General features: G+C 48.7%; 1 protein-coding gene across 1 annotated transcript; it reads left to right on the forward strand.

The window, feature by feature from the left end:
* The first annotated feature begins 5,573 nt into the window (after positions 1 to 5,573).
* On the forward strand, positions 5,574 to 23,685 carry LOC109456850 (vitamin D3 hydroxylase-associated protein-like). Its single transcript, XM_019749345.3, has 15 exons — positions 5,574 to 5,878; positions 11,682 to 11,795; positions 12,044 to 12,193; positions 12,518 to 12,651; positions 13,245 to 13,451; positions 14,664 to 14,704; positions 15,160 to 15,284; positions 16,807 to 16,932; positions 17,682 to 17,776; positions 18,059 to 18,158; positions 18,642 to 18,685; positions 19,444 to 19,483; positions 19,893 to 20,001; positions 21,572 to 21,717; positions 23,349 to 23,685. Exons 1-15 carry the CDS (start codon positions 5,687 to 5,689, stop codon positions 23,475 to 23,477), a joined length of 1,752 nt encoding a protein of 583 aa, XP_019604904.3. The 5' UTR covers positions 5,574 to 5,686; the 3' UTR covers positions 23,478 to 23,685.
* Positions 23,686 to 24,271: the final 586 nt, after the last annotated feature.

Genomic DNA, 24,271 nt, shown 5'->3' on the forward strand with positions numbered 1-24,271 from the left:
TCCAGGGGCTGAGAGGGGTGGTTTAAGAATTAACAGTTGAGATGCAAGAGAGCTGTCTCAGCTCAGTCTGCCAGGTCACTTCTCACTGCACTGTGTTGTGTGGCAAATGGAAGGGTGACTCCCTATGACAGACGAGGGGCTTCTTGGCCCCGCTAACAGATCCCCCTCGCTCCTCCCTGGCTCCAGCCCTCACTCCCCTGCTTGTTGTAGAAGATGTTTCTCAGCCACAGCCTGAGCCCTCAAGCAGAGCAGGCCTCAGCTTCTCTCCTGGCATACTTCAAATTCTTTTCAGGGCCACCTGGAAGGCTTTCTTCTTTGCCTTGATTTTTATGCAACCCTAGAGGGACTGTCCCCTGCAAGTTGCTCAACCAGTGGCACCTGCACTCTCTCCCAATGGTGTACGTGACTTGGTGGCATCAGTCTCAAGGCAGACCCTTGGGGCTGACTAGAGGAACCCACCCACATGGACACCTAGATTGGTATGACCCAGTAGTTGTTGCACTTTGCCCTGATTTCTTGTAACTGCTGAGTCATTTTGCCCCATTTGATTCCATAAACTCACCTGACTCAGGTAACTCCTACTGACTCTTCTCTCTTTGGTTACTAATATCCTTGGGCTTTCATGTGCAAGGCCACAGTGGGCGTGGTTCTCCTTCATTCCTCCACTGGTTCATTGATTCACCCTTGAAGTCTCAGCATGGCCATACCCACCCTGTGCTGAAAGGTGCTGCAGCTCAAGCAAATCTGGTTGGCATCCTTGGGCTCATGGACTTGTGGGGGCTGTGGACATTGACACAAACACATCTGCTCCCCAGGTGATCAGGGCCTAGGGAAAGGGTAGACAAGGGGCCAAATGCAGCCAAAAGATGAGAGAGGTGGACATTGCACAAGTGCCATCTCCACTGCTACGCTCTAATCCAAGCTACCTGCCTCTGGGCACTGCAACAACCTAACTTGGCTCTCTGTCCCCATCCTTGCCTGTCACTGTAGCCACAGTGATCCCTTAAAAGTCACTTATCTCCTTGGGACCTTCCAGTGGCTTCCCATCCCATCAAGCATAAAATCCATACCCTCTTTGTATCCTGCCAGGCCCTGTGTGTCGTGGTCCTTGCCCACCTCTCCGGCCTCATCTTGGGTGTCTTTTCCTCTCATTCATTGTGCTCCAGCCACATAAGCACTTTTTGGTTTCTTGATCATCTCAAGCTGCTCCACAGCTTTTGTGGTAGCTATCCCTGTGCTTGGAACACTCAGCTCCAATGTCACCTCCCCTGATCACCCACTGGTTAAACAACTTCCCTGACACTTTCCAATACGTCGCCCTTTGTACTTTATAGCATTAGCACTATCTGGAGTCACTTTTTTGTTTTTTGTGTTAGCTCAAACAAGCTTCCTGAGAGCTGTGCTTCATTTTGCTCATCACTATATCCTTGGCATGTGGAATGATGCTTAGAAGGTGCTCAGTTAATTCCGAGAACGTTAAGTGAGCATCTACTTAGGGACGAAGCTCTGCACTCGGTGCTGGGACTGCAGCCTAGGCTCTTGTCCTTTTAGAACTTATTTAATGACAGGATGAAGGGAGGCAGGCCGGTATGCTAGTGAAGACCCTAACTACTTAATGCAAGGAGTGATCAGTATAAAGGGGGAAGGGCACTCTGCATGACATTTATCAAGTATTTACTATGAGCCATTTACCTTCTGGGCACTTAATAGTCATGTCATTTAATCCTCCTGTTAACCCTGTTGTAGGCATTTTTGTCCCCAGTTTATAGAAGGGTGACATACCTTGCCCAAGGTGAAGCCCCTTTAAGTCATGTGACTACTGCCTGTTCTCAGCCTTTTCCCCCCTTCCTGGCTCCACTGCCACACCTGGCTGGCCTTCCCTGCATCCAGACTGATCTCCAATTGTCCTCGTATGGCAATTGGCTGACCTTTCTAAATGTAAATCTGATGACACCAAAAATATTTACTTTTTGAAAAAGATTTTTATTAAAAATATAGCTAATATATAATATTATCTGAGTTTCAGGGCTACACTATAGTTATTCAACATTTATGCGCATATACCTAAAGAAGTAATGACACCTAAAACATTTAGTATTGCTTATGCTCAGTCCAGACTCCTGGCGGTGACCTGCAAAGCCTTGCTTGACCTGCTATGCTGCTGACCATTCTAGTTTCTTCCCCTTACCAAGTGCCCACCTCCTGGCCATGTGGCCCTTGGGCAGTGCTCAGGACACTGCACGTCTCCCACCCTTTGCTCGCTGTGCTTGCTCTGCCTAGAGTGCTCTTCCTGTGTCTTCACCTCAAGACCTTGCACTTGTCCAAAGCAAGGGTAGTTGTCCTCTTAAACAACTATCAGGTTGGTTGAAAGGGCTTTTTTTGTGCTGTACATGTTTGAAAGCAGGGACTGTGTCTTAATAATTGGATCGACATCTATTAGGCTGTGGAGTTAATCTGTCATCTTATTGGAAAAAAAAGGGCCTCATTACTTCCATTTTATAGATGAGGAAAGTGAAGTTCAGAGAGGATTGCTGCTTTATCCAAGGCCAACGACTTGAACAGAGAAGTCGTTGAACCCAAATGCCGGACTCCAAGCTTACTGTGCTTTCCTCATTTGCACAATCACCCTATGGGTGCACCAAAAAACATGCGCTAAACCCTCCCAGGTTCTTTGCTAGGTGACCACATACACTGGAGACAAAACACCACGCTCCTTCGCTGGTGTCTGTTTACAGGACGTCTCTGTCGTGTCCCTGCCCACCCGTCCTCTCCCTAGGGTTGTAATATTGGAGTTCGGGGCACAGCCAGGGGACCTGCTATTGTCCCTGTTAGACACCATCTTCTAGGGTCATCTTAGGGCTCCAGCCTGTTGAGAGGCTTTGGGATCCGGGCACTGTGCCCACACCTTCTGGTCTGCCTCCAGGCTTGTCCACCCACAAGGCTGAGCACTGGACCTCTCCAACTTCATCCAAGTCATCAATAAATACATGGATCAGATCAGGGCCAAGGAAAGAGCCCTGCAGTGTGCCACTCCAGATCTCCCACCAGAGCAGCCTTATCTGCTGCACTGCGAGAGAGAGCCGCATAATTCAGCCCTGAGACTCCCAACCAGCCTTGGCTGGGTCGTCCCAAGTTTCCCACACGTAGACTGGGAATGATGACCCTGGGTGCCTTAGACAGGTGAGGTCACTTGGGGTCAGGGCTGTGCGGGGTTTGCCTGTGTATGTCCAGCACCCAGCAAAGTGCCCAGTACTCAGTGGGCACCCAGCAAAGGCTTGTTGAATGGTGGAATGGGTGACTTGTTGTTAGTGAATCCATTTTGGCCGCTTCTGATTATTTCCTTATCTTGTCCCCAAGACAGGAAATTTCCAAGCCTGTCCCTACCTTCAGCCCTTTTCATATTTATCTACTAATGTGATCTTGATTAGTGCCCATAAGGCCAGATAACTCCCAGTTTATATTCAACCTGTGGCTTTTTCCTGGTCTGTAAGTCCTCATCCAGTCACTTTCCCTACCCGCTCCATCCCTCCATCCCTCCAATAAATCCATTGAATTCCTCCCACAGTGTACTCAGAACAAACAAACAGAAACAGTCTCTGCCTGAAGGGAGCTTTCATTCTGCTAGTGAAGAGATACTAAATGCATAATTACACAAAACCGCTTGTTAGAAGTGCAGTAAAGCAGAAGCACTGCTTTATTTACAAAGTGGGACCCTGATCCAGCCTGGAGAGTCAGGGAATGCTTCTGGAGGAAGGGTGGCGGTGAAGCTTCAAATGTTGCTGGTTTACCTCAAAGGAGATCCTTGGGATGATTTGGGCATAAAGCAGACTGGATTGGGTGGAGGAGTGAGTGAAAGGTAAGGAAGTAAAGGCAGCAAGTGTGGATAATCTGAGAAGCTTGGCTGGGAAGGGGAGGAAAGATGTAAGGATAGTAGCTATGAAGGATGTAGACCTGAGAGAAAGCCTTTTAGGTTGGGGCGGACTTAAGCATGTTAAATACTGCTAGGAAGGAGCCAGAAGATACAGAGGTAGAGGTGGGAATGGAGGGCTCAACCTGTCCATCACTCCTCCATTTAAGAAATATTGAACACCTGCCTTGTGGCAGGTATTTTGAAAAAGGCTGACAAGACCCTTGCTTTTTGGAACTTATTTTCTAAGGAGGGAGATAAAAAATAAATAAGATAATTTCAGCTACTGGTAAGTGTGATAAAGAGATAAATCGGGATAATGTGGTAACGAAGGGCTGCAATTAGACAAAGGCTATGTAACAGGCCCAGGATGTTGTGGAGGAGGAGGTGATGCTGGTGCCAAATGGCCCAGGCGAGCTAAGCCATCAGGGAAGTGCTGGGGTTTAGTGAGGGTGACGGAGTATAGGGGAAACGGTCATAAAAGAGGAGGGAGGACATGAGTGTGCTAATGAGGAGGGCTAGCTCCAGAGGCCCCTTGGAGGTGACAAAGTCAGAGTGTCAGAGGGTGGGTGACCTTGGGTTTACCCTTTAGGTTGTGAACAACAGGTCAACTGCTGACTCCACATCTGGCCCTGGGAGACCCTCGGGTGCTCAGACTCACCATTACCAACAACAAACCCATCTCCTTCCCACCAAATCTGACTTCCTAGTCTTAAGAGTGGAGTCACCATTCTCCTACTCACAATGATTGGCAGCCTTAGTTGCTCCTCTCTCCCCCTCTAAGACAAAGGACTGGGCCGAAACATCTAAGAAGAGTGGAAGTGGGTGGCTGGTTAGGAGTCGGTTGGCGTAGTTGGTTAGAGCACGGTGCTGATAACACCAAGGTTGCCTGTTCAATCCCCACATGGGCCACTTTGAGCTGCACCCTATTTATAAGCAAACAAATAAATAAATAAAACAAGAAGAGTGGAAGGGCTCACAAACCAAGTCCCTGCTGTCTTACTGTTTCATAGCTTCCCCATCTTTCCTGCCTTTCCTCCAGGAAGTCACCTCCACCTCCTCCCCTCCCCTCACTCCAGACTCCTTCTCTCCACTGCCCTCCCTGCCCATAGGGTGCTCCTGGTCCAAAGAGGAAATGGATGAGTCTGGAAGGGAGAACCAATAGACTGGCAGGCTAGGATCCCAGGATCAGGAGCAGCCTTGCTTTGGGAGTCAGGAATGGAAACCCAGCTGGGATGGCAGGGGCAAGGGTGAGGGCTATACCTGCCTTACACAGTCTTCACTTCCTTGCATCATCTCCCCTGGGGTGGATGCCCTCTGGGCCCTGCCTGCTCCCCCATGTGTCTCTTCCTTTCTTTTCAGCCTGGGTTCCAGACATCCCCCAGAGTGAGCTGCTAACTCTAGGCACACATGGTCTGTTCAGTCCACCTCCATGTGGCCTGTGAGCCGTATTAAGGGGGTTGGCAATTATTCTGAAAGCAACAGGAACTGGCAGGAATCAGACTAGGGTGCTAGGATTCTGAGGGGTGGGGTGGGGGAGGAGGATGAGAAGGAGATATGATCAGAGCCTGTTTACCTGCCCATCTGCAAGCTTGTCTTGCTGAATCTTCTTTCTCTGCCTAGCCTGAGGGACAGGTCCCAAGGAAATCCAGGTGAGGTAAAAACCAGCTGGGAGAGGCTGTACTCTCCCACACCAGGGTCAGACGTGGGAGGGTTTTCCAGCAATGTGGCTGACAAATAAATAGGACGTGTCCTTGAGGAAGCAGTTGATGCAGCCACATGGACCTCATGATGCCTGCGATGGCTTGGCTGCTTTACCTCCCAGTGGGGCTACTGTTGTTGGCCCTGATGGGGGCTCCCCTGCTTTTCTGGGAGCATGCTCCAGCACGGAAAAAGATCCCTAGGGCACAGAAACGTAGGGAGCTGGCGCTCCAGCAGATGGCAGCCCTGGCACAGCGTCTCCGGCAGCAGGTGAGTGGACATCAATCCCTGAAGCCCCCAGCCTCAATCCCAACAGGTAGACCTACCCCTCCTTAAGACATACCCCTCCCATTGCCCCATCCCCTTCAGAAGACAGGGGCTCAGGTGGAGAGTCCCCCACTCCAGGTCCCCCTACACTAGTTCTTTGTGTCGTTGTCAGTTCCTCTCCATCTATGTCCTTAGAGCGCCTTGGGGTGGGGGGCAATGTGTTTTCTCTGTTCTCTCAGTGCCCCACACATGGCTCAGCAACATGGTGGGTACGCACTTAGTCTATTTGTTAAAATAAAATATACTGACGGAGGAATTCAAGGCAAGAGGCTAGCCAGGCCTCTTTCAGTCCCTGAGTAACCCCAAACCCCACTGAGACAGGAACCCTGGTTTACACATTCTCCTTCCCATCCCCCACCCCATTGGGTTCTGCAAATGTTTGCTGAACACCTGACAGATGCAAAGCACGGGGGTCACTTGAGATGGGGTCCTCCCAGGAAGCTATGTGACTTAAAAGGGGGCTTTGACAGCCTGGATAGGGCTGTTTCAAGGCATTGAGACAGTCATTGGGGCAGGGCTGGGATTCACAGGTGAAGTGACTGAGCCCTGGTATGTCGGTAAAGCGTGCCTAGAATACCAGAGAAGGGTGGGAAGAAGGCGTAACCTCACACTGTGCCTGGGGGCTGTGACAGCCCTCTTCTGGGCCTTGGGCTCCCTGACTGCTCAATGAGGGGTAGGTTCACAGTATCTTAGGGTCACCAACTTTGGTTGATGGTGGCAGATTTCTTCTGGGAGTCCTGGCGTGGGGGTTGGGGAGAGTGCCTGAGGTGCTGTCCCGTGCTCTGGAGTTCCTGAGTGTCCTCTGCCATCCCCAGATGGTGATTGATGGCCCCAGTGGGTAGCTTCTCTGCCCAAACTGCTGCAGTTCCTGAGAATGTGTATTAATATTAATTGGGGCTAATTAGTTGGATAAATCAATCTGCCCCTAGAGAGCAGCTGCCCCTCCATGGTTGACGTGGAGAAAATCTGGGCTAATGGGGTTGCTGCTGTGAATGAGTGTGATGGAGAGAATGCTGCATGCGTGTGGAGGCCCCATGTGTGTGGAGAGGATGCCTGCAAGCGTGTGGAGACCCTGTCTGTGTGCGGTGCTGAGCTGAGTTTACTTTATTGCCAACACCAGGGCCTGCTGTGTTTGCCTCCTGCTGGCGTGTTGCTATGTGCTTGTTGGGTGTGCACCAGGCTGTGTGCTGCTTGTTTGGTCCTGTGCCTGTGGTTGGTGTTCCTGGCTGGGTACGTATACGTCATATTACTGGTTGGAGGATATACATCTAGATATGTGTGGCTGGTTTGGGTCTGAATGTTTGGTTGAGTGTGTACATGTGTGGTCTTGTGTCTGATGTGTGAGGACATCTGGTTCTGTGTGTGTCTGGGCATCTGGATGGTATACAGGTGGGCATCTGGAATATGTAGATATTGGTCTGGGTACCTGGTGGGGCTGTGTGTGTCTGGTTGGCTGGAGGAGTGGAGGGAGTTGGGGTCAGATCACCCATGGCATCTCCAGGCCTCTTGGTTCTCAAAACCTTATTCTCTCCCCAACAAAGTTATGTGGTCTGTTCTGGGCACCTTCCCAGTCAGGTCACTCCTCTGCCAGGCATACCCTCAAGGTCTCAGGTGTCCACCTTTATGTCCCAGAGAGGGGGGAGGCTGAAACATAGGTCAAACCCTCGCAGGGTTCAAATCCAATTTAGTTCAGGTTAGCAAAATTTCACAGAGGGCTCCTCTGGGTCTTGCCTTCTGCTGGACCCTAGGCACACATTCATCATAAAGAGGAAGCTGACATCTGACTCAGACTTGCCTTAAAAATGCTTTCCATGTGAGTGGGAGTGTAGTGGAACCAGAGCTGTGCCAACCGTCAGGGGAAACATCTCAGCTCAGCGTGGCAAAGCCCGTGGAGCTGTGGGACTTGGCAGGAAGGGTGATTTGCTGTGTCTGCAGCAGGTCATGTGGAGAAGGTTTTAAAGAGAAGTGGCGTTGGAGCTGAGCCTTGCAGGATGTATAGGAGTTTTCCACAAGGAGGAAAGAATAAGATAGGTGGCACCAGACAGAGAAAAGCCTGAAATAAGGCAATGTTTCTGTAGAACACATAGAAAATATTTGTAGGGTCCACTGTGGTAAACAGATAAGCTGCTCTGTTTATCTGTTTATGAAGCCAGCTGGCCAGGAGGCTCTGGTCACCTTGGGGAAATCGGCTGCCCTGAGGATTGAGGGTTTTTATAATATTAAACATATTTAACCGCCACTTTGGAAATATTAATAATAAATCAATTTACTAAAAACCTTAAAATATATTTTCTTTGATTTTCAAACCATGATAGGAGGCAGCACCAGTTGAGGGTGGAGAAGGTCAGATATCCATGGAGCGATGGGACTCAGCAGAAGGGGGTGATTTGTTCTAAACTAAACTGTGTATTAAAATGGCTTAAAATTGATATAAGTTGAGGCTCAACTTTTTAAAATATTTTTTTATTTTTCAATTACAGTTGACATACAATATTATATTAGTTTCAGGTGAACAACATAGTGATTAGAGATTTATATAACTTAGGAAGTGAACACTGATAAATCTAGTAACCAGCTGACACCATACATAGTTATTACAATATTATTGACTATATTCCATGTTATACTTTACATCCCCATGACTAATTTGTAACTGGGGGATATTGGGGAACAGTGTGTTTCTCCAGGGCCCATCAGCTCCAAGTCAAGTTGTTGTCCTTCAGTCTAGTTGTGGAGGGTGCAAGCTCAACTCCAAGTCCAGTCACGGTTTTTCAATCTAGTTTTGGGGGGGGGGGGGGCGCAACCCACCATCCCATGCAGGAATTGAACAGGCAACCAACTTGTTGTTAAGAGCCCACACTCTAACCAACTGAGCTATCCAGCCACCCCTCCCGCAGCTCAGCAGCAGCTCATTGTCTTCAATCTAGTTGTGGAGGGTGCAGCTCACTGGCCTATGTGGGAATCAAACTGGCAACCCTGTTGTTCAGAGCTTCCGCTGTAACCAACTGAGCCATCTAGCTGCCCCCAATTTGCACTTTTTAATCCCTTCACCTTTTCACCCATCCCCCTAACCTCCTCCCATCTGCCAGCACTTCTGCCTGGGAGAAAGCTGCTCCTTCAGGCCTCACCTCAAAGCCAGACAATTCAGTTCCTCCCCATGTGTCCCTGGCACCTTTCGAGCTGCTGCCCCAGTGTTGGAGCTCAGAGCAAGTGAGTCCATCAATGAGTAAATCAATGCACGAGCCCTTTAAGAGGAATGCTGGGACTCCAGCAGCCCTCTGCCTCACTCAGCCACAATCTCTGCTGGTTTTTATAGCCAGTAGACTTCTTTTTCCGGCATGGGAACCCTGGGCTGGGGAGTCTGGGCTGGGATCCCTCATTCCTGAGGGAGCAACTCCATAGCCGAAATATCTCTCCCAATTTTTAATTGCCACATGTGGGTGTGGGACCAGCCTGTTCGCGTCTCTGCCCCTCCTACCAGTCTCAATGTGGCTTCTTCTGTACATCCTTAGTCATAGGACTTCAGCTAGACTTCAGGAGATTATCAATGATGGGTGTTCTGTAGTTTAGTTGAGATTTTGATGTGGTCATGAAAGGAGGTAAGTACAGTGTTTATGTAATCTGCCATCTTGACTGGAAATGAGGCTCAATTCTTTCATCAAATTATTCTAATAATTTCCAAAGAACTTGTTGATTTTTAGAAAACTTGTGGATATCTTTCACTGTGGTTATCATCTTTTGAAGATGTCCCTCTCTTTCAAAGCTTTCCCAATAAACTGAGAGTCATTAGGTGACTTGCAGTCTCATTAAGCAGAGCCTTTCTCTCAACATCAATGATCTCATTTCTTGGGTTGATTTCCTTACTCAGCTTCCACTGAACCAGTAGCAATTACACTCACAATTCACTATTTCTGACGCCCTCTGAGATTTTATATAGTCAAGGATCTCTCTTGAAAAATAACTCATAAACATAGTTATGAGAATGTCATAATGAGTTACTTTGACCCTAATCTTTCAGGTCTCATGAGAAGTTGTCATGGTAGTTAAGAGTGTGCTAGTTAAGAGAGTGTGGACTGCCTGTGTTTGAATCCTGACTCCGACACTTAGATTTTAAGTAACTTCTCTGTGCCTTAACTTCCTGATCTCTACTTCGAGGTGATGATTACAATTATAGTAGTCAAGTAAGTTAATAAATGTTAACAGTGGTATCTGGGTACACAGCAAACACTAACTGCATGATAGTTTTCACTTTAGTAACAAAACTAATGTTATCCTTGTTGAGTGGGCATTTAGTGAGTTTCAATGCATTTGATCTATCAGATGAAAGTGACACTCAGCAGAGTTGATGAAAAGGGGTTGTTGGGCCCTTGAAACACCTTCCCCTTCCCCTACAGGTCACCAGAGTGCCTGCCTTACTGGCAGAGGAGCAGTCCCAACAGATACCTGCAGGGACCCCTATTAGCATCCCATGGCCTGATTTCCTCACCTCTTCTCAGCTCCCTGAGAAGCTTCTATTTTCACAAGTGGCCATACAAGGACAACTGCAGGGGGGGCAGTTTAGATGGACACTGGGCATTTGTCCACAGGAGTGCCACCAGGGGTATCACATCTCCAGGTAGCTATGTAGGAACTGGGGCTCACATGCAGTGTTGGTGGTACACCTGTGGACTGGCAAGTGCTGGGGTGGTATCTGATGAGGCCTACTGGGGGTCCTTAGGGCTGGGGAGCAGGGCAAGTGATGAGCCCAGGCTGGCCCTCCACAATCCCTAAGAGAATCAGAAGCTGTGTCTGGAGGGTCTTTGCTGGGCTGAGCATTAACCCTTTACTTTCTGGACTGTGAAGAGAGGGTGGAGTCCCAGGGGAGGAGCTGGGGTGGTGGGGTACTCAGGGGAGTGGCTTTTCTGCTAAGTGACTTAGAAGGATTTCAGTATTTTAACCACAGTGTAGCGGTTAAGGTGAATTCTAGCCGAATGCCCGCCCTGTCCTAGGGAATCCATACCTGGGCCTTCCTGAAAGTCCTTGTGACACATAGGCTGGGGAGTTCTGAGCCAAGGCACCAAGATGGCAAAAGGCACAGTAAGTAGAGGGATTAGGCAGTGTGGCTAGAGCAGCAGTATATGGGAGGGGGGCAGAGAAAGGGAAGGCTGGTGAGATGAGCCCACCAGGACCCAGACAGGAAAAGGGCCTAGTGCAGTGCCTAGCACCTAGGAAGTGCTTCATCAAAAAAGCTTTCCTCCCCAAGAGCCATTAGAGGGTAGTGGTGAAGGTAGAAATGACCTAGGTTTAAGTCCATGCTCCCCATCTTTATGACCCTGGGCAAGAGAGTTAACCTCTTTGTGAGTCGTTGCCTTATCTGTGAATGGGAAATGATAATAAGAATATCTATGCAAGGATTTTTGCAACCTCTGGTCAGATTTGGGTTATATAAGATCTTAAAAGGATCACCCAGGCTGTAAGTGAAGAGACTGAGCTGGAGGGGTAGAGACTAGAGGCAGGGAGACCAGTGAGGAGGCTGTTGAGAAAACTGAGAGACTGAGAAGGTTCTAGGCAGGAAGGAGGCCAGGGAGTCAGGGGTGGGAGATATGAAAGAGGCAGAACCATCTATTGGCAGTATGTATGGCTAAGAGAATGGTCAATGGAGTGTCCATTGTGTCCAATGGAGTCTGTGGGGTGTTGTGTTTAGGTGTGGGAGTGGGCCTGAGTGGAACAGTTTTTGATGTCTGCCCGTACCACCTCATCTCCTCAGGAGCCAAGCCTGGACCCCAAGCCCATCCTGGAACTGCCCCTCGTGAAGCTGGCCCAGAAGCTGCGGACTGAAGAATTGAGTTTGGAGAGTGTCTTCTGTAGCTACTTAGAGGAGGTGGGGGTCAGGGGCTAGGGGCAGGAACCAAACCTGTTTCTGGGCTGGAGTGGGGGCTGTCACTTGTTATTATTCTATTTAGAGGAGTTGGGGGACAGATGTAACTTTGGTGATGCAGCTAGTTTGGGAGGTGGCGCATGCCACAGTCATCTATCACTTCCATTCTGCTCTGAGAGGCTGGGGTGACTGAGTGTTCTGTCCCTGGCCTCACCCCGAGCCCTTACCTGGTCTCCCTCAATATTGCTCAGGCGCTGAAGGCGCATGGGGAGGTGAACTGCCTGACAGATTTCCTGGGGGAATGTGAGGAGCAACTGCAGGCATTGAAGAAGCTCAAGAAGAGTGAGAGAGGCCTTCTCTATGGGGTCCCCGTAAGCCTCAAGGATGCCTTTGACTGCAAGGTGAGCTCTGGGGTGTACATGTGTGTGTGCGTGCACACATACCACTGAGCCTGTGAGTATCTGAGTGTGTCACATGGAGCAAGTTACTTAATCTGGGATGCACAGCTAGAAAGTGACCACTGGGACTGAACCCGGCAATCTGGCTCCCAAACCCAAACTCTTAACCACCATGTTCTTGGGTCACCCGTGACTCATCCTAATGGTGCAGTGCTTACGTCTTAGGGCATGAGGATGGATGTGAGTGGGGGTGGAGTGGGGCATGAGAGTCTGTCCATTGGGTGATGCTGACCCCAACAGGCTGAAGTTAATGTCACTTCCTTGCAGGGCCATGACTCTACGTGCGGCCTGGCCCAGTTCTTGGAGAAGTCAGCGGCCAAGGATGGGGTCATAGTGAAAGTGCTGAAGGCCCAGGGAGCCATTCCCTTCGTTAAGACCAACATCCCCCAGTCGCTATTCAGGTATCTGAGGCAGCAGGCTGGGGCTGGGGCTGGTCCCAAGGACTGAAACAGCAACTTCAAGTCCTGATTCAGAGCAGAGGGTGGGGTAGGAGCCAGTCATGCAGACCTCAAGGACCGAGGTTCTGGGGCAAGTCTTTCTGTCCTCTGAGCCTTGGTTTCCTCCTCATGTGTGGGTGGCATGGTCTCTAAGGATCTTCAGGCTCGGAGGGTTTGAAGAGTTACAGCTCTGTTTCTATACAAGCTTCAGTCTCTAATTGTTCTTCTCATCCCGTAATCTTTCTCTTCCCCACTCTGCTTTTAGTGTATCCAGTTTTGTGAGGAACCTGTTCCCAGTTCTGACAGCAGAGCTGTGGGCTCCTTGCTTCTTATTGTAGGAGGTGTGATTGGTATCTGCTCTGGGTCTCTCCCATAGCAGCATTCCCTCACCTCAGCCAAAAAGGAGGCCAGCAGGTCTCAGCCACAGGAAGGAGCTATGAGCTGAAGCAGCCCTGGAGGTGTTGACTCCTGAGGTTGGTCAGCCTCTAAACTGGGAACAGGAAGTCTTCCCCAGTTAAACTTTCATCTCCCAGCCCCTTTTCTTCTGCTTTCCTCAGCTTTGACTGCAGCAACCCGATATATGGACAGACGCTGAACCCTTTGAACTTAAAGAAGACCCCTGGGGGCTCCACTGGGGGTGAAGGAGCTCTGCTGGCTAAAGGGGGTTCCATCCTGGGAATAGGTACTGACATAGGTGGCAGCGTCCGCATACCAGCCAGCTTTTGCGGTGTCTATGGCCTCCGGACCACAGGACACCGCCTCAGGTACTCAGTAGTTGTGCTGGGGTGGGGGGTGGGGGGAAACTCAGCCAGGCCTAGAGAAACTAGGAGTCTGGGGGAGCACAGGGAACTGCTCCACACATTAACTCTCACTCACTCAGCTTAGTATTAGGGGAAGTGGGCGAAGATAGGAGGGTTTCAAATAACTCCTGCCTCAGCCACAGCTAAACATACCATGGTTGGTACAGGTGGCAGTGGAATAGAACTTCCATTCATTCATTCATTTAGTCATCTTCACAACTATTCATTTATCTATCCTTTCTATTATTCATTCATCAATTCATCCATTTATCCATCTATCCATCCTTCATCCATTTATCCACTCATGCAGTCATCCCAGTCTCCATCCATCAGTTTCACCATTTATTTGCCATTTAGTTTATTTAACAAATATTTATTGAGTGTTTACTGTGCCAGATACTGTATACTAGGTATTTGGGATATATCAATGAAAAATGAACAAATACCCCACCCAGCCCTTGTAAAACTTACACACATCCTTTCTTCCATTCGTTTACTCATTCACTTACTCATCCATCCACTCATCTAGCCATCTGTTAATCCGTATTTGCCTCCATTCATCCATCCACCCATCTTTCATCCCCACTCTGAGTACCTTGCCTGTGGTGACCCCTGTGCTGGAGACACAGAACATTCTCAGACCCAGCCCCTGCTTCTGTTGTGCTCTTAGATATTCAAATGGCTTAGTCAGAAAGTGATCTAGGCTCTAAGAGAGGGTCTAAACTTGTGGGAACTCACAGGATGAAGCCAACATTTTCTTCAACAGAGATTTATTAAAAGCCTAGATTTTAAACTTTCAGAGGCAGGGCAAGGAAAGGGAAGGCTTCCTAGAGGAAGCAGCATTTGAGCTTGGTTTTGAAGGATAGACATGTAGAGATGGTATGGAGGCTAGAAGACTGCAACTGTAAGCAACTTACTTTGCCTGGAGCAATATGTGTGCATGGAAGTGTTAGAAGGGGAAGCTATGGAAGTTGATACTTTAGAAACTTGAAGGGCAGTCAAAGAGATTAGAATTTGTGCTATGGGCAGTAGTGAGTCATGGGAAGGTTGAAGCAACTCCTATTCCTGTGTGCTGAGCCCTGGGGGAGTGCATCGGCTGGGTGCTCAAACCTTGGCACCCAAGCAGACCCTACCCTTCAGGTGCTGAGTTGGCTCTGGGTGGGTGGGGTTTTGCAGCTACTCTGGAATTGCCTCTACTGTGAAGGGCAGGAAATCAGGTAAGCTCATGTCTGTACCTGTGGGCACACCTATTCCAAGACAAACCTGCCAGCCATTCTCCCAAGGACATTTCACTCAGCCCCTATCTCAGACAGATTGTCCCACTGGTGATAAAGGTATCTGGGAGAAGGGACTGCATGGCTTCCACCTGGCCTCCCCTAGTCCAGTGATTCTTGCCCCACTGAGAAGCGCTTCCTGTTATCTAGCTTTTAGCTCTCCTATTGTTCTCTTGAAGTTTTGCCCCAGATGAGATTCTCCCTCTAGACACCAGAGCTGCTTTGGTAAGTTTACCAGCTCTTCACCTGTCCTCAACTCCTGACCTAGGATGGCCCCAGGAACTCTTCCTATGGTCCTGATCATGGCCCCGTGCCCCACCATCAGAGGACAGGTAGTGGGAGTCCCCAGAGCAGAAAGGATGAGAGGTGCCTGCCTCTCTCCCCTCTTTTCTGTGCAGTGACGTCTGTGGTTGGCCCCATGGCCCAGGATGTAGACAGTCTGGTGCTGTGCATGCAAGCCCTGCTGAGTGAAGACATGCACCGACTGGACCCCACTGTGCCTCCCATGCCCTTCAGGGAAGAGGTGAGCTAGGTGGATGAGCAGGCCTAAAGGGTTCCTTCCTCTCCCCTCCCCTCAGTCCTCACTGACCTGTCTGCCCTCTGACCATCCCCTCTGAAGACCTCCTTTCCCAGCCCAAGATGCACTGAGCAAGAAGCCCTCATGCTCAGTCGTGTTCAACTCCCTACACACATCTTGGTATTAATACAATCAACCTGTGATCATTGTCTGCCATCTATGATGCACTGTTAGTGATCTCTCCATCCTCATCCTCTCCTGACAATTCTTTTATTTTCCCAACAAATTTTATTAAATTTATTTTTGGTGACATTGGTTAATAAAACTATATAGATTTTGAGTGTACCATTCTATAATACATCACCTGTATATTGCACTCTGTGTTCACCACCCAAAGTCAAGTCTCCTCCTGTCACCATATATCTGCCCCCTTTACCCTCTTCTAACTCCTCCCCATCCCTTGTTCCCTCTGGTAACCACCATATTGTTATTTCTGTCAATGAGTTTTGTTTGTTTGTTTGTTGCTTTCAGTTTTATATGCCACATATGAGTGAAATCACGTGGTTCTTGACTTTTTCTCTGACTTATTTCGTTTAGCATGATAATCTCAAGATCCATCCACATTGTTGCAAATGGCTGTATGTCATCTTTTCTCTTGGCTGAGTAATATTCCATTGTATATGTACTACATCTTCTTTATTCAATCATCTATTGAAGGACACTTTGATTGTTTCCATGTCTTGGCCACTGTGAATAATACTGCAGTGAACATAGGGGTACATATATTTTTATGGATAAATGTTTTCAGATTTTGGGGTAGATACCCAGAAAAGGGATTGCTGGTTCATATGGTAATTCTATTCTTTTTTTTTTTTTTTTTAATTTATTGGGGTGACAATTGTCAGCAAAACTACATAGATTTCAGGTGCACTATTCTGTACCACATCATCTATAAATCCCATTGTGTGTTCACCACCCAGAGTCAGTTCTCCTGGTAATTCTATTCTTAATTTTTTGAGGAACCCCCATACTGTTTTCCATAGTGATTGTACCAATTTACTTTCCCACCAGCATCCTGACAGTCCTTTAGCTTAAAAATATTTGCATCTATTCATCTACCTACTCACCTGCTCACCCACTCAACTCCAACTATCCATTCATCCACCCACTCATCTATCCATTTAACCCTCTGCCCACCCATTCACCTTCTCATACATCCACCCAATCATTCATGAATCTATCTACCAACTATCTACCTATCCACTCCATCTATGCAATCACTCACACCCTCACCCATTTATTGTTCTTTCAGAGGTTTCTCCAGAGGACCTAGAAAGTGCCTCCAGAGCTTGGAAAGTATATAGGGAGGCTCCAAAGGGCTCATGGGGAGCCTTTGTGGATCCCCCAGGGTAGAAACAGCTGAGGCCCAAGGCCCCAGCCTGCAAGTCTGGCTCCTGGAGAGAGTGAGGTCAACCTGTGCCCAGCTCAATCTCTCCTCAGATCCCCACCCAACCCCTCTTGCCCCCAGATATACACCAATAACCGGCCCCTTCGAATTGGCTACTATGAATCAGATGGCTTTACCCAACCATCTCCTAGCATGGTCAGAGCCGTGAGGCTCACTTCCAGGCTGCTCCAGGATGCAGGACATCAGGTAGGCTTACTTAGAGTTGGGAGTGGCGTGGGGGAGGAGGCTGGACTGATGAGGCTGTGTTGCTGGACTATTCTTGGAGAAAAAGCAAGTTATATCTGAGTCTTGGCTGCTGAGATCATTCTGTTTCCCCTAAGCTTCCTGGAGAAGATGGATGGGGTCAACACAGGAGTAGAGTGTGCCCTACCCTGTGAGGAAGGCATCAAGATTTTGTGCCTTCCTAATGGTAGGGACTCAGGGACTCACTCCTATAATTTCTATAGCTGAGTTTCTGTTGTCTCCATCAAATGGCTATAAAGAGGTCTCTGTCTACAAAATGCCCCTCCCTTGCCTCTCAGCCCTGGTGGTTTGTCCTAGCCCTGCCTCCCCTTTGAGAATTGCTGGTTGGCTACACACTACTATGTGATCTTGGGTCATCTCTTACCCCCGCCCCCAGCCTCAGTTTTCTACCACATGGGGGCAGCTGTGAAGATTAAATGAGCTCACATATATAAAGCACTTGGCATGGGGCTGGATCGCAGTAGAGGAGGCAGGAAATGAGGGCTGCTCGAATTCCCATCACATCTCTGTATGGGAGGTGAGAGAGTGGGCATGGCACCCACCCACAGCGCTCCAATATTGTGCTGAGGAGCTGAGGTGGACAAAGATGGGGGGTGCTGTGGTATCCTCTCTTTAAATCCTGAGGGGTGTGGGGAGAAAACAGGTTTGAGTGGGAGAAGCTCCAGGCCCTGACTCAGTCTCTTTCCCCCCAGGTCATGCCCTTCTCCATCCCCCGTATAGAGTATGCGATGAATCTGTACACGAGCAGTGGGTTTGCTGATGCAGGAGCTACCTTTCTTGAGAAGCTGTATGTTTGTTGGGACTCAGATGTGGAGCATGGTGGAAATGGAGTGGGGGAGGGGAACTGTGGGCCTGGGCAGATGGGATGCCAATGACTAATTATGTGACCTCAAGCAGCAAGTCACCTACTCAGACCTCATCTTCAGGATGCACATGTTCCAGGGGTGGTGGTTGTGGGAACAGAAGTGTGTCTTTGGGTCTGACCTCCCTCCATGGCTTATCCGTGGAGGGGGAGTTGGATGGGTGTGGAGCCAGTTGATGGCTAAAAAGCGGTAACTGATGTCTTCAGGAAGGGAGACATTGTGGACCCCAGCATTAAGGGGTTGGTCAGCATGCTCCGCCTGCCAGACCCACTCAAGTGTTTCTTGGCCCGGATCCTGAAGTACACAGTGAGTGTGGGCCCAGGATGGGGAAGGACTCAGAGTGGGGAGGGGCCCAGAGAGGAAGGGGCTCAGAAAGGGGAGGGGGAACTAATATAAGGGGTGGTAGGCTCAGAAAGGAGGATGAGGCTCAGAAAATGGTGGTAGCGCACAGATAGGTTCAAGGGGAAGAGGAACTGAAAGAGGGGACTGGGGGCCAGAAGAGAAAAGAGCTCTCAGACAGGGGGAGGGCTTCAGAGAGGCTTTGAGAGGGGGAGGGCATCATAGAGAGAGGAAGAGTTTTCAGAGGGAGGGAAGGGGATTTAGAGAGAGGGGCAGGGGCCTTGGTGGTGCCTCAGGGCTTGGTGAGGTGGGGTGGGGGCTTGTGGAGGAGCGGGGGTGCTCCATGTCAGTGTACTGAGCAGAGTTGCTCTTGCTGGATGCCCGTCCTGAGCAGGTTGGTATTGCCCTGTGGTTTCTGAAGTTGGTGTTCCCCTCTCTCCCCACCTCTAGGAGCCCCGAATGAGCAAGCAACTGGAAATGTTTCGTGGAGTAGGGTGAGTGATGGAATCTCCTCAGGTTCCGCTCACAAGAGTTTTCCATGGGGTGGTGGAAATTGAGTGAGGGGCATGTAGAGTTGGCATCCACTGGGGGCGAGGGCTTTTTAGACTAAGGGATCTAATTAGGGTTTTAGGGTCATGCCTGAGACTGGGTTAAATTTAGACTTTTGAGTGGGGTTAGGATTGGGCCTGATTTGGGGTTGGGATTTGATTTGGAGTTAAGCTCTGAGTTCAGGTTAGAATTGGGTTAGGATGGGGTAAAGATTGGGTCTGAGCTGAAGTTAGGTTTGGGCTGGGTTGAAGTTGGTTTGAGTTAAATTGGGGTTAAGTTTGGAACTGGGGTGGGGTTGTGGTTGAGAGACGATTATGGTTTCAGCTTGGGTTTGCTGTTGGGCTTGGCCTGGTGGGACTTGGAGTTGAGGTGCTGGTTGGAATTGGGGATGGAGTAGCCTGAGGGCTAACGTGGGGCCTCACAGGTTAGGGAAGGAACCTGTAGTTTTGGGGGGACCCTGAGAGTTCCCGTGGCTGGTGGTAATGGTGGGGCATTGACTAGCGGATATGTACTCTTGGGAATGTTGGACAGGCAATGTGTCTTGGCCAGGGGACAAGACACAGGGTCATTCCCAGCGCACCAGATGATTTGCAGCCTGCACTGAGGCCAGGCCCTGCCTCTTGAGTATTATGTCCCATTTGTATAAAAGGGGGTCCTTCTATGCTGACCTTTAGACTTTTCAGAGTCTTCCTCATTCCCGCAGGACACCCAAGAAACTGTGGGAGCAGCACACAGCAGTGGAGGTGATGTGTGCCTGGTAACATGTTGAGGGACTGTTGGAGCAGGGGGAGCAGAGACATGGGTGGTGACAGGAGTGGCCAGACAGGGGACAGAGCTTTGTCCTGGCCTGCAGGGGAGGGCTGGCTAGACCTCGTGGGAAGGCTTGGTGACCTAGGAGGTTAATGTAGTCCATTTCCCTAGGGCCAGGATAATATGCTGTCCCCAAATCACTGCAGCCTGAGACTCCCCTTCTCATCCTTTCATCTTAGCCCTTGGGAAGACCCTGACCCTCCCCAGATATCTCAGTCTGTATGTCATAGCTTGGGAATTGTTCCTGGTGTCTAACCTGACTCAGCCTGGCAGCACCTGACCTTGTCCTGCAAACAGTGACCTCTGCCAGTCTTACCCCTCCTGCGTCTATTGTCCCTGCAGGAATATCAGCAAGAGTTCATAGCCAACTGGAAGTCCTTGGACCTGGATGTGTTGCTGGTGCCAGCTCTGGACCCTGCCTTCTATATAGGCTATCCTGCCAAAACAGGAGGTGAGAGGGCACTGGGTGCTGGTGGGGTTGAGACTGGGAATCCAGGACTCTGAGTCCTGCCACAGCCTCTATGTCCTTGACCTTTGTTTTTATTCACTTAAAAATTTTTTCTTAAATTGAGGTAAAATTCAGATAACAGTAATTCACCATTTTAAAGTGTACAATTCAATGATTTTTAGTATGTTCAGAATGTTGTGCAGCCACCACCACTATCAAATTCCAGAACATTTTCATCACCCTAAAAGAAACCGTGTGCCTGTTATCAGCCGCTCTCAATTTCCATTCACTTTAAAAATGAACTGTATTAAAGTACAGACGCTCCTTGACTTAAGATGGGGTTTGTTTCAATAAACCCATCGTAGTTGAAAATATCTAAGTTGAAAAATGCATTTAACCTAGTGAACATCGTAGCTTAGTCTAGCTGGTTTTCACTGAACGTGTATCATTTTCTCACGTCAAGTTGAAAAATCATTAAGTCAAACCATCATTAAGTTGGGGACCATCTGTATAACTTACATGCAATAAAATTCACCAATTTTCAGAGTGCAATTTGATGAATTTTAACAAATGTATATAGTTGTATAACCCCCATCATAATCAAAATATAGAATATTTCCATCACCCACCAAATTTCTCTCATGTCCCTTTGCAGTTCACCCTACCCCTACCCACCACAAGCACTGATCTGCTTTCTGTCACTATATTTGTGCCTTTTCTAGGATTTCATATAAATGGAATCATATGAGCCTTTGTGTCTGGCTTCTTTCACTTAGCATATCTATTCACTGGTAACATGCTTTCTGCTGCCCCACTTCTAAAGGTGTCTTTAGCCCAGCCTACCTGAAATGCAGGCCTCAGCACAGGGCAATATCTGAGGGCAGTGTCTGAGGCATCGCTGGGTCCCATGCCCAGCACAGGTGCAAGTCTCAGAGGTGACGTCAATGCAGAATGAAAACCAACCTCAAGCCTGGACTCCTCTCCCCTGGATACCCCCACAGTGGCTGCCCAAAGGCACATTCCACACCTGGCTCTGCTCTGATGTCCTCTGTCAACATCACTGCCACTTCTTTAACGCTCACTTCCTGAACACAGGCGGCTGCTGCAATGGAGCTGCCTTTTCAGTTCAGGGTTGCACTGCATACGCCAACCATCTTCGAGCCCAGTGTACTGGAAGGCATGGGCTGAATCCTCTGCCACCCACCAGCTGTGTAGTCTGTGAAAAGCTACCTAATCTGCCACCTCTGTTTCCTCATTTGTACTCTGGGAATAGTAATTCCCACATCACAGGGGTGGAGAGGATTCAAAGAATCAGCAATACAGAGAGGCCAGCACCGTGCCTGGCACTGAGATAGGCTTGGACAATGCTAATTCTCCTTCCCTCCACCCGTGGGGAGAGGCAGAGGCAGTTGTCAGGCCACTCCCCGAACTGAACTGGCTATTGCGAGCTCAAAGTGCTGCAGTTCCGAGGAAGGCCCCGAGGGGGCGCTTATCCACTCCCCCCCCCCCACCCCCCCCAACCTGAGTCTTTCGGAGCTGTTGATTTCCTGGGCTTACCTGGGTTTTCCTACAGTGAGCACCTCTTACACCACCCTGTTCAACCTGTTGAACTTTCCTGTCGGCGTGGTGCCGGTCACCACCGTTACAGCACAGGACGAGGAGGAGATGACCTTCTACAAGGGATACTACGGAGATAGTACTGACAGAAGTTTCTCGGAGGTAAGTTTCCCTCTCCTCCAAGGGCTCAGACCAGGATTGGTTCTTGCCTCAATCCCAGTGGGTGGGTAGGGGTGTGATGGGGTGGGGCTGGGCATTCCCAGTGTTTATCCTTCATTACTTCTGCTACCATTTCCCCCATCCCTGAGGACACACCATTTCACCTCCAAGTCAGCCTCTGTCCTTGTCAGTGGAGAAGACAAAAACACTGGTCTTCTTGACACCTCTGTAGGCAAGGTAGATTCCAGAGGCAAAAAAATGGAGCAGGGCAAAGGCTCCTGGTTAGGAGCTTATTGCTGGACTGGACACTGCCCCTCTCTGGGCCTCAGTTCCTTTGCCAGAAAAAATGGGAATTAAAAGAATCGACCTTGCAGGGTTATGTTGAAGGTTAACCCCACCCCCACTCCCCCCAAAAAATGAAGTCTAAAGCTTTGTATGCGGGAAGTGTTCAATAAATGCTACTACTACTAATTCAGAGGTGGCTTAACAAAAGGAAATATTTCCATGGTCCTATTTAATGCAGGGTCTAAAATAACAACCCTGACTTGGGTGAGAGAGAGAGAGAGAGAGAGGGAGAGAGAGACTGATTCTGAAAAGTATGCATGTGTCTGAGTCAGCCATTAAGTAACTTACTTTTTCTGGAAATTGATTTTAGTACTATAGTTACCAAGTGGAACTGTTGATCTGAATTGTGAGAAAGTAACAACAATGATAGTATCTAATGTGTCTTGAGCGCTTACTCTGTTCCAGGAGATATTTAAAACCATATATATATATATATAAAACCATATATATATATATATATATATATATATATATATATATAAAACCATATATATATATATATAACCATATATATGGAGAGAGATATCTATATATCTATATCTATCTCTCTATATATGTACATATATATATACATATATAGATAGACATAGATAGATATTCATTAAATCCCATAACTGTTCTGTGAGATTTTACAAATGAACAAATGGAGGCACAGACAGGTTAAGAAACTTGACCAAAGCCACATAGGCCAACTGAAATGGAAGAGCCAGGACTTGAAACCATGTGACCTGGCTTCAGAGACAAAGGCAAATAAGGGTTTGTATGATGTCATCATCATAAAGCAATGAAAACATGTTTAAATTCCTACAAGTATGTTTAGATTTCATGGCAGGGACTCAGGCTCAGCCCCCATGTTTCTGGGCCTGTGTTTAGGGTCAAGGCACCCTTTTCACTGCAGAAGTGTAACCAGACTCTGGATCAGGGATTTGCACATTCTTCTTTCCCTTGCTAAGAATATTGTGTGGATAAACGTTTCCTTTGCGATGAAACATTTATATTTCATCCTTATATAGTCAGCTCTCTGCATGAGAAGCAAGTTTTACATCTTAACCCTGGAGAATTGTAGACAAATAAAGTCAGAACAGTTTTTCCATGTTTCACTGAGAGCTAAAGAAGCCTGGAACTCTGAGATCCAGGACATCTCTAACCTAATATAGATTGGGGATGAGATATTTGGATACAGGTGGTGAGGAAAGCTGGGCAAGGGGCCTGTGAACAGGAAGCGGGCTCTGATTGACTCTCTCTCTCTCTCTCTCTCTCTCTCTCTCTCTCTCTCTCTCTCTCTGCAGGCAGTGAGAGGATCCCTGGGACTTTCAGTAGCTGTGCAGTGCGTTGCTTTGCCATGGGAAGAGGAGCTGTGTCTTCGGTTCATGAAGGAGGTGGAGACCTTGACCAAGAACCAGAGGGAACCCAAGTGATGGGCCATTTCATCTCCTGGAGACCTTGATATATTCTCATCCAAGTCTGCTCCCAATGCCCCTTCCTTCTTATAAATATCATGTCTGCCTCATATCTCCTCTTCCTGGAAGCCCACCAGATTCCTTTTCTTTGTAGTCCCTCTGGGTGCTCAATCCATGGGCTCAGATCAGTCCAAGATGGGGAGTAGGGTGAAGGGCTCAATAAACATTTTTGGCCAGCTTTGTGGTCTCTGATCTAGATAGGGCTTAGCCTCCCGGCGGCCTTCTGCCTCCAGCTGTTTTCCAGCTCAGTCCTCCACATGTCATCCCAGATTGCAGCAGAGAATGAGCCCCAAACCAAGAGGCTGGAGACCTGGGTCCAAGTCCTGGTTCTGCCACTGGCTGCTGTGCTGTGCAAATTACTTCCCCTCTCTGGATCTCCATTTTCTCATCTATAGATTGAGAGTGTTAGATCTGATGATTTGACTATTCTGTGAGCTGTGATTCCTAGGCACTTCCCTGATCAATAACATGCCATAGCTCCCAATGCTGTCTAGAGAAAGTTCCAGAGAGCAAGGCTGTGGGAGTGAAGTCCAGTCAGATTAGATGCTGGGTGGGACCCAGACTTCAGCTCACAGTCTAGTGCTTTGCCCACAAAGTGCTAATTTCTTGGCCAGACAGCACCTCCTGAGATCCTCCATAGTGTCCTCTGCCTTGGCTCTGCTGTAGCACAGCCTCCCTCATTTCCTCAAACTGGGACCTTCTTGCCAGTACGAGTGCAGCTTGCACTGCTGCCTCTGTGCCCCTGTTCATAC

The sequence above is a fragment of the Rhinolophus sinicus genome, chromosome 14, assembly GCF_057876585.1.
Source record: "Rhinolophus sinicus isolate RSI-liver-muscle chromosome 14, RSI-T2T, whole genome shotgun sequence".
Lineage (NCBI taxonomy): Eukaryota > Metazoa > Chordata > Mammalia > Chiroptera > Rhinolophidae > Rhinolophus > Rhinolophus sinicus.